A 10,813-nucleotide genomic window follows, 5' to 3' on the forward strand; every position below is an offset into this window, starting at 1 on the left:
CTGGCAATGGGGCTGAAAACTCGATGGTACCACAAACTCCTTTCCCTTCCCCTCCCCACGACAGACACCCTGTGAGGTAGGAGGAGCTGAGAGAGCTCTTTCAAAAACTGTCCTTGAGAGGACAGCTCTGACAGAACTGTGGCTCGCCCAAGGTCACCCAGCAGCTGTAAGTGGAGGAGGAGTGGGGAATCAAACCTGGTTCTCCCAGATTAGAGTCTGCGCACTTAACCACTACGCCCTCCAGCCGCAGATCGGGAGTCCCCCGGTAAGGAGAAACCCTAGCCAGGCCCCACCTGGAGGCTGCCAACCCTATATTGTCTAGCACTTTGCACGGCAAAAAAATAAAATAAAAATGCCCCAGCACATACACACACACACACACTCCCCTTCCTCTCGTGTAGCTGTTGCTTGAAGGCCAAGGACAATGTCAGTTCACCGACTGACAGTTTCTAAAAATAGGCCCGTTTCTGTGTATAGCCAAACCGAGGCAGGATTAGAACGAAACATACGGTATGGGGGGGGGGGTCAGCGTACAGAAGAGAAGCAGGAAATCATGTGGAACGAAAGTCGGGAAGGTTGCCAGAAACCCAGGAAACGAGGAACATCAAAACTATTAAAAGACATTTTTTCCCCCCTGATGGGATTATGCAAAAGAAAAATTTGAGGAGCCCTGAATCCGATCCAAGTTTTTTCTTAATCCTTCTGGGCAGTGCTACGGGTTCCGGAGAGATTACTGAGGCATGTGATAAGTTACAAGAACAGAAGTCCTGCTCCGCACGATCCCGCGGCTTTATTTCCTCTTCCTGCGGCCAGACCACACGAAAGGGGATTGCGCCCGGACTTCGTTTCCTTTCTGCCCCGGCTGCCTTGGACTCTGTCCGCTGATCCACAGGGGAGCCTCATCTTGTTAGGACGAGAACCTGAGAGAGAGCCAGTTTGGTGTCGTGGTTAAGTGCGCGGACTCTAATCTGGGAGAACCGGGTTTGATCCCCCACTCCTCCACATGCAGCTGCTGGTGTGACCTTGGGTCAGTCACAAGTTCTCTCAGAGCTGTTCTCTCAAGGGCAGTTCTCTCAGAGCTCTCTCAGTCCCACCTACCTCACAGGGTGTCTGTTGTGGGGAGGGGGAGGGAAAGGAGATTGTAAGCCGCTCTGGGACTCCTTCAGGTAGTGAAGTGAGGGGTATAAATCCAAACTACTCCTCCTCCTGTGAGGTAGGCGGGGCTGAGAGAGCTCTTTCCAGAACTGTCCTTGAGAGAACAGCTCTGACAGAACTACGGCTTGCCCAAGGTCATCCAGCAGCTGCAAGTGGAGGAGTGGAGAATCAAACCCAGTTCTCCCAGATTAGAGTCCGCGCACTCTACCACTACACCAAATTGGCTTCTCAAGAGTGCTTGAGAAGTGGGGTAGGATTCCCAGGTTCCCCCAGCCCCTGACAGGGGATGGGGGGGGTAGGGTTGCTAGATCCAGGTTGGGAACCTCCCAGAGATCTGGGGCTGGAGCCTGGGGAGGGCAGGGGCCTCAGTTTCCTTTCGCCTGTCCTGTAATCTATGTAACAGATGTTGCCAATCCCTGTTTGCAGGGCTAAAAGGTTAATTCCCCTGAATTTACTGTTTGCACAACCTTTCCGAACAGAATTGAGTGTGTGTGGAATCACCCCTTCCAAAAATGCCTCTCCCCAGAAAACAATGCCATTTCTTCATATGTGTACGGAAGTCAGACGTCCGATTGATAAAGACAGTTTCTGAGGATAGCCACCTCGGTTGGCAGCAGAATAGTTAGATTGAAGTCCAGCAGCCGACAAGAGACCAAGAGTTTCAGGGTACAAGCTTTCAAGAGTCAAACCTTCCTTTGGAAGACACAGGTAGACAAGTAGAAACTCTTGTGCTACTGGACTCGAATCGAACCATAGAATCATAGAGCTGGAAGGGACCTCTGAGGTCATCTAGTCCAACCCCCTGCACAGTACAGGAAATTCACAAATACCTCCCCCCACATGCCCCCAGTGACTGCTGTTCCATGCCCAGAAGATGACAGGAAAACTCCAGGATCTCCAGCCAAACTGGCTTGGAGAAAAATTGCTGCCTGGAGAAAACGTGGTGATCCGCATTTCCCCGGGCGTGTAAGAAAGGGCCACAGGAACTAAGCACTGAGGCAACCCTTCCTGCCCTCCCTTCTCGTGATCTGCCTAAGTTCACAGAATCCGCATTGCTGTCCGATGGCCATCTAGCCTCTGTTTGAAAATCTCCCAAGGAGAGCCCACCACCTCCAGAGAGCCAGTTTGGTGTAGTGGTTAAGTGTGCGAACTCTAATCTGGGCGAACCGGGTTTGATTCCCCACTCCTCCACTTGCACCTGCTGATGTGACCTTGGGTCAGTCACAAGCTCTGGCACAGCTGTTCCTGAAAGAGCAGTTTGTGTCAGAGTTCTCTCAGCCCCACCCACCTCACAGGGTGTCTGTTGTGGGAAGGGGAAGGGAAAGGAGTCTGTAAGCCGCTCTGAGATTCCAAGTGAAGGGTGGGGTATAAATCCAATCTCCCATCCCCCTATATATATTTTTTTTTACTTAAAATAAAAACATGCTTAAAGCCTTAGCACTCCTTGCAATATTTTGTTTATTTAAGTGTCTGATCACTGACACCCCTTGCTCTGAATTATTGCATCAAAATGTCTGTGCTGTTGCCATCTTGAGTATGCTGTTCAGGTGTGTCTCTGTCAGTGGCAAAGTTACGATGACACAGCAGCAGCAGCAGAACTGGAAGAAGAAGCAGAAGACAGCCAGTTCCACTGCGGGCCTGATAGAAGCCCTCCGGGGGCCTGATCTAGCCCCCCGGGCCGCGTGTTTGACACCCATCTACATTCATTTCCACCTGCCCCAGCCAGACACAGCCTAACCAGGACAGCTGTAAATGCATCCGAAGGCACACTCCAAAACACGCACACCATTATCGCTTACAGCTGCTGCAAATCATACCTTGAACTCAGGAAGCAATTTTTCGAGAGAGAGAAAAAATCTTTATTGCAAAAGTGAAAAAATGCATACACAATCCCTTATTTTTAAAAAAATACATTCCCATCCAGGGAGACAGAGGCACCCTTTTCCGTGGCCACCCACTGAACTTGCTGCTAGTGGTGGAAAGTGCCGTTAAGTCTCTGCTGACCGATAGCAACGCCGTAGAGCAGGGGTGTCGAACTCATTTGTTATGAGGGCCGGATCTGACATAAGTGAGACCTTGTTGGGCCGGGCCACGTGTGTCATAAAACGTCATGCCAGGTAGCGGAGATAGAAACTTTATAAAGGACACAAACACAAAGGGTTTTTTAAAACTTTAAATAAAACATGCTTAAAACACTAGCACTCTTGCAATATTTTGCCTATGTAACAGTCTCTGATAACTGACACCTCTTGCTCGGAGTTACTGCAGCAGCAGAACTGGAAAAGGAAGCAGGAAACAGCCACGGCTTTGCGGGCCAGATTTCAGCCTTCCGAGGGCCTGATCCAGCCCCCGGGCCATATGTCTGATACCCTGTGAACACTATGTGATGGACAAAATAGCCGACACCTATGATACACACACACAAAGACACGCAGGGTCACAATCTAGATTTGTAAGAAAGTGCTTCGCTCTGATAACATACTTCACTGAAACTGACATTCTGCCAACAAATCTCGGATACTCTGAGTGGATGCCCTTATAAGTTGTGAGCTTATTTTAAGGTCTGAGCAATTTTTTGAATTAAGGTGTGATACAGCTTAGTAGAGCTATGATACACTTTCTATCAATCGTAGGTTAATTAGAAATTCTATGGAGTTGACAAGTTGAACGTTAGAAGAAATACTATTTGCATTATCACTGGGTTACACTGTTTTGTTTGGCATAAGCATGATATTTCTTATGCATACTTGACTTATTTTTCAATAAAAAACCTATTAAATTGTAAAAAAAAAAGTTTGACAGTGGGGTCGTTTCATAGAAAAAGAGCTAGGAGAACTCATTAGCATAACTCATTAGCCTATGCCACACCCCCTGACATCACTGGAAGTGTGTCATAAGGCCACACCCCCTGACATCACCGGAAGTGTGTCATAAGGCCACACACCCTGCCCCCAACAGTCCCGGCCGCCGGCGCCGGCCTTGCAGCTCCACTGCCGAGCCCCATGAGGGGCCCGGCGGTGGTCCTGCAAGGATGGCAGGAGTGCAAGGAAGCCCCGCGAAGGCCCTCCCTGGCCCCAAGCAGGCAGGGGTGGGGAGAGGCGGGGAGGAAGCAACTTACCCTCCCTCTTCTCCTGCCTCCTCCTGGCTGAATGAGGGCCGGAAGCGGGGTGCCCGGAAGCAGGGGGCGGGGCTTCGTCATGTGCCCCGCTCGCCATACCTTACCCGGGGGAACTGCGATCCCCCGCGATCCCCTCCGAAATGACCTCTGTTTGACACCCCTGCCATAGAGTTTTTCGAGGCACGGGCCAAAGAGAGGTAGTTTAGTATCGCCTGCCTCTTCATAGCAGTCCCAGTCTTCCTTGGTGGTCTCCCATCCAAATACTAACCAGGGCCGACCCTGCTTAGCTTCCGAGACCAGAAAAGATCAGGTGAACCTGAACCATCCAGGTCAGGGGCTAAACTTGCTAAGCCAGTACAAGCCTGTATCTAAACCAGACGTTCCCACATCCAACCTCAGCGTGGCAGCCACTGTACAAACCTGTTCCGGATTTCATTTTCATTTTCTCTCCCCCCCTCTCGTATGCAGGGCTTCACAGCAGTGATTTTCAGCGGTATGAATAATTGAGGAATGGAAAAGAAACAGCGCTCAGCCAACATGATAGGAAAAAGAAAGGAGGAAACACAGACTCCCTTTTCCAATTTCTATTTTCTTTTCAAGGCAGTTCCTGAATCACCTGGCACAGTTGGTGGCCTTCAGAAATGTACATACGATTTCTATCTGCACTTAATATGCTGCATCAAAGCACAATGGTACCTCCAACGTTGCCATAACATTCAGTAACATAAAATGCAACCGGAAGGTGCATCGATGTATTCTCTAGAACTGTTTAATTCTTTTTGACATTCCAGACTCAGAGCATTTCTGCATTCCCATTTCTCCGGCTTGTAAATTCCTCTGTGTGTGTGTGTGAGAGTTCTGCTCCCCCTAGTGGTCAGTTCGCTATTATACCATGTCTGGTTTATCTCCCTGCAGATTTAAACTACATAAACCAGTGTAATATCAAATCGACCACTAGAGGGAGCAAACACGTGTGGAACAGGAACACACACACACACACGGAAGAAACAGAAACTTACAAGTGAAAAAAAATAATGAGGAAAAGCTGCCAACCTTGGAAGCCAGAGCATGGATTTGTGCCTTTAAACTGAGATTAAAGCATCTCTGTGCCGAAGATGGTTTGTTAGCCACTCTAAATCGAGATGCCCACAAATCGTCTTGAATGAAAGCCCTGGATGAGGAACTGATGACAGTCGGAATGTCGATGAACGATATTTTTGAGATAGGCAAATCCTAAGCATTTTCTGGGAGCCAAAAGCGTGTCCCAGAAAGGCACATGGGAAGGACCAGTGACTCTCCGCTATTTACCACACAATTCCTTCCAAACCAGGATTCTCAGGTTACACCTTGGCGGGGCCAACTACACCAGACTCCGCATTTTTGCATGCAGGGTTTCCCCCTGCCCGCAGCCTAGAGGCCGGTGGGCCAAGTGGAAAACAAAGGACTGGGGAGAAAGGTCTAGCTCCCTCGAAGGCACGTTTTTGTAAACAGGAGGATTGTAAAAGCAGTCCTTCAGATGTGAAAAATAACCCTTGGTGGATTCAGCCATAGTGTGGAGTCAGCAAAGAGGTGCAGACATACGCACCGGCAAGTATTTACAGCCACGTTAAGAAGACCCATCTGGAACACAGAGGACTTTCGCATGCATCAGGTGGTGGGCAATGTTCCCTCTAAAATACGTTCAGTTTAGCCTCCTCCTCCTCTCTTCATTGGCCTTGCTGCCTCTTGTCCACCCCTCAACTGACAGCATATGATTTTTCTGTCTCTGGGCTTCGTGTCACCTAGCCACACTGACCTTTCACTTCCCTCACAAAAGCCGCAGTTTATTAACATCCTATGACTGACAACGTCTCCCCAACAGGTTAGAACATTTGCATAATGTGACTGCTGGGCCAATGGCCGACAGGGACTTCCCGAAGGAGGACAGACAGCCGTTAGGGGTGAAGTCACAAGCTACATACACACGGTTGGCTTATTAGAAGCCTACCAAGGCCAGTATTGCCTACACAGGCTGGCAGCGGCTCTCCAGGGTCTCAAGTAAAGGTATGCCGGGCGTTGGACTTGGGGCCTCCTCCGTGCAAAGCATGCTCTCCCACTGCGAAGGAATACAAAGTCCCGGAGTCCTAATTAAATCCACATACAGGGCATGCAAATGGGAAACCCGTTGCATTCAGAGAAAGAGGTCGCTTGTCGCAACCATCAATGAGTGAAGTCACAAGGAAATCCGTGCGCCCTTAAAGCGTGCACAGCCAGCAAATGCAACTGATGCAATGCATGCAACTGGGGGGAGAACTTCACCTGTTGAACTGTTTCCCCGCCTGCAGCTGTTGAGGGCGCAGGAGCCCTAGGCACAGAAAACAGATAACGGGCCTCAATATGTTTTACCTAGAGAGCCCTCCAACCCAAACTGCTCATCCCTCATCAGACCTATCTCACCCCTCATCAGACCTGTCTCACCCCTCATTAGTTCTATCTCATCAGACCTATCTGCTTACCCAAGGGGTCGTCTCGGATAGTGATGCCTCGCCTTTCCAGTGTCTTCGGTTCGCTGCTGTCCACTGCTGGGACCTGAACGGGCTGCTCGGCCTCCTGCCGTTTCTTCTCCAGGTACTTCTTACAATCCTCTTCTGCACAAGGTGCACGCAAAAAAGAAAGAAACAGGGAAACAGGCCTGTCTGAGGATGTGCCTTCTGACAGGAAGTATCCCTGGGAAAGACCAGGAGCATTGCTTCCTGGAACAGCTCTGTGCCAACACCTGAAAGCCAACCACAAGGACTTCCCAAACAAGTCCTCCAACGCCTGCTGCCTACGAAGGATCTCTTGGAAGTGAAGGACTTTGCACTGTCTCTTAGCCTCAAGCTTCAGAGAGGGACTACAGAGTGCCAGAGAGATGAGAGAACATAAGAGCATCAGAGAAGCCATGCTGGATCAGGCCAATGGCCCATCACGGTCCAACGCTCTGTGTCACACAGTGGCCAAAACCCAGGGGCCATCAGGAAGTCCACCAGTGGGGCCAGAACTCCAGAAGCCCTCCCACTGTTACACCCCCAAAGCACCAAGGAGACAGAGCATCACTGCCCCAGACAGAGTGTTCCATCTAGACTTTGTGGCTAAGAGCCACTGATAGACCTCTGCTCCATATGTTCACTTTATTCCCCTCTTGAAGCTGTCTATGCTTGTAGCCACCACTACTTCTTGCGGCAATGAATTCCAAGTGTTAATTACTCTTCGGTAGATAGGTCAGGAGTCAGAACCTGACCATCCTTTCTTTCTACTGCTCTGATGTGTAGATTGCTACTCTTGGGGAATTCTTTCCCAGCTGACACCTTCTTTCCACACTCTTCTCCATCTTGGCACCATGAGGGCAGGAGAAATGCTTCCTTCATCTCCATCCATCCTAGCTAGTTAGACTAATCCGATCTCTGCTCTCCGATCTCTGTATCCTGTCTAGAATGGAATTCCTTACAATAAAAGACTCATATTAGTTTTGCAAAGATAAAGAAGCTCCGTCTGTAACTTTGTTTCTTAGCAGAATTCACAAGGCGCTATGTGCCTTGAGCATTTTGCTAACCTAATATTCCTTCTGGATCAGGGTGTGCTCAAGCCGGATAGGACTGAATTGTGGCAGTTTAGGAGCATGTGGAGATTCTGTGTTCAGAGCCAGTATACCTCTAATTTGCAAAATCATAGGGACAAACAGGGGACTCTCGACCTACGTTGGTTGTGAGCTGCCTGGAAGAAAACAGGAGACCCAAAACTAGAGATGTGAAGGCCCGGACAAAAACCGGATACATTCAGGGGGAAAATGGTTTTTTTCCGTTTTTTTCCTGAAGCCTTTTGTTTTCCCTGAAAAATTGGAAAAATTGAAAAAAGGAAAAGAAAAAAAATTGATTATGGAACGTTTTATTTTAACATGATGAATAAAATATTTTAAGACAAGGTGTTCAAATATTTTCCAAATCATTTCTAAAATATATATATATGGTATCAGATTGATCTAATTTCTGTGCACTGAGGACAAGCAAGTCCTAGGTTACAAACTGAACTCTCCAATGCAAGAACAAGATGCATTTCTTCCTTTAGGAGGTGCGATTGTCAGAAGAAAATAAAAAGGTTTCAGTTTTGTTTTTGCATGTGGGTGGGTATTCTGTAATAATTGTTTGGATACACTATATTTTTAATATGCTAGTTGTGATAATTTCATGCCAAGTAAAAATGTCCATAGTAATATTTTATGTTCCTAAAGTAACAGAATGACTTTCAATCTAGAAAAGACAAAAGAAATGCTAATGTAGCATTTTTTCAATTTTTCCGAAAATTTCCGTTTCCCACGAAAAAAACTGGGAAAAAACTGGGTTTTTTCCTGAGTTTCAAAATTTCCAGAAATTTTACATCTCTACCCAAAACCAGAGAAAAATATTCTGGATTAGATAGACTTTTGGTCTGTTCTAATCCACCAAGATAATTCTTACAGAGGGCACATCCAAGGGCTATTTCAAGCATTACACTCCTTACGGAGAGACCATTTAGAACAGGGGTGTCAAACATGCGGCCCGGGGGTAGGATCAGGCCCCCAGAGGGCTTCTATCAGGCCCGAAGTGGAACTGGCTGTCTTCTGCTTCTTCTTCCAGTTCTGTTGCTGCGTCATCATCGTAGCCTTGCAGCTTACAGATACACACCTCAACAGCATACTCAAGAGTGCAACAGCACAGACATTTTGATGCAATAATTCAGAGCAAGAGGTGTCAGTGATCAGACACTGTTATCAGACACTGGGAAAGAGAAGGCTTAGAGGGCACATGATTGCAGTCTTCAAGTATTTGAAGGGCTGTCATGTAGAAGATGGATTGGATCTATTCTCTCTTGCTCCGGATTGCAAGACTAGGTCTAATGGGTGGAAATTACAAGGGAGTCATTACCAGCTAAAGATTAGGAGAAACTTCCTAACTGTAAGAGTGGTTGAGCAGTGGAACAGACTGCCTTGGGAGGTGATGGATGCTCCTTCGCTGGACGTCTTCAAGCGGAGGCTGGACGACTATCATTCGGGTATGTTGTAGGTATGTAGGGCTCTCTTTCAGCTATGCTCCTGCAGAGGGCAGGGGGTTGGACTAGATGACCTGCAAGGTCCCTTCCAACTCTAACATTCTATGATTCTAAATAAGCAAAAATATTGCAAGAGTGCTAATGTTTTAACCATGTTTTTATTTTAAGTTAAAAAAACCCTTTGTGTCTGTGTCCTTTATAAAGTTTTTTTTAATAGTTTTTATTGAATTTTCAATATAATGCATACCTGTATAGTGTATTGTACATTAACTATTCATCCATTTATCACCATTTATACATGTTTCTAAACAGCAACACAATCACCTAACAAATGTGTTTTCCTGCTATTCGAACATACAAGCATCCAATAATTGTAATGTTATAATTATCTTTATCGATCTTCTTTTCTTGAGACAGTCCACTATCTAGATTTTCACTTATTCCAACAATAATATTTTTCTACCATTTATATTTATCACAATTTTCTATTAACTTAATTTTTCCCTCTGTGTGTTCATTATTTACCTCCCATCTATCTCCGTCAGGATTAAATATCCTCTTATTTTAAGAAACTACCAAAACCACAAAACAGAAAACCATGCTATCCAATATTTAAGGTTCCTATAGAGAAGAAGTCTATAATCCATCATGCTTATATCAATTAAATCAGTTCATTTGGTACCAGCATATGTAGATCACCCAACATTTCAAACCCTCACTTTTAACCTATATCAATTTTTTTTAATTTAACTTTTGATTTGATATACCGCCCTAACCCCTTAGTAGGGGGTCTCTGGGCAGTTTACAGGATGGGGTGCTAAGCACATTGTTCCTTAACTAGGGGCACATTGTATTGGGGGTGGGGCTGCCTACCGGCACCCTGGTGGAGGCTTTTTCTGGATCAGATCGGCTCTCTTTCCCGGTGGTTCGCTTGGCTAGTTGTTTCTCTCTGGCGCTCCGGTGGGTTGGCACACGACGCGTCCTCTTCCGGCCCAGCCACGTCCTTCTGGCTCCGCCGCGCCTGTTGATGACATCATCGCGCGCCTCCGTCTTTGCCTCGCCGACGACAGCCGCCCGATGTTACCGCTGGCCACGAGGGATCGCTTCTTCTGGCCTTACTGCTGCTGCCGCCGCTGCTGCATCGCGCCACGCTGCCTTCACCGCCGGAATATTGCTGCAGCCGATGTCCGCCGCCGCCATTGCCGCCTCCACACACTTCACAGGAGGAGGGTGCCCCCTACCCTTCTAAGGGTAGGTACCCATTTGTCTACTCGCAGTATGGTTATATTTTAGCTTTCAAGCCGCTGGGTGGGCCGGAGCTAGGCCTAGGGTCAAGAGCTCCCCTCGACCGCGGTGGGTCTCGAACAGCCATAGTGGCTGCACGAGTGATGCACGAGTCTGCAAAATCAGAATATAAATAACTGTAAATAAATAAATTCGTATATATTACTTTCATATGTATTCCTAGCCACATTTCATACCTTCAGCTTTAAATCC

General features: G+C 47.4%; 1 protein-coding gene across 1 annotated transcript in view; it reads right to left on the reverse strand.

Annotated features, from left to right (window-relative positions):
• MYD88 (myeloid differentiation primary response 88) overlaps positions 1-10,516 on the reverse strand; it is a gene marked incomplete at its 3' end in the record, with an annotated part of 13,197 nt that extends 2,681 nt beyond the window's left edge. Inside the window, exons 1-4 of the mRNA XM_015418329.1 lie at positions 10,436-10,516; positions 7,990-8,005; positions 6,769-6,900; positions 6,572-6,617 (exon numbers count right to left, since the gene is read on the reverse strand). Of these exons, the coding sequence (XP_015273815.1) occupies positions 6,572-6,617; positions 6,769-6,900; positions 7,990-8,005; positions 10,436-10,516 (275 nt within the window). The remainder of the gene's footprint in view (positions 1-6,571; positions 6,618-6,768; positions 6,901-7,989; positions 8,006-10,435) is intronic.
• Between the last annotated feature and the right edge of the window lie 297 nt (positions 10,517-10,813).

This window comes from Gekko japonicus, unplaced genomic scaffold (assembly GCF_001447785.1).
Source record: "Gekko japonicus isolate JY-2015 unplaced genomic scaffold, Gekko_japonicus_V1.1 scaffold7290, whole genome shotgun sequence".
Taxonomy (NCBI): Eukaryota; Metazoa; Chordata; class Lepidosauria; order Squamata; family Gekkonidae; genus Gekko; species Gekko japonicus.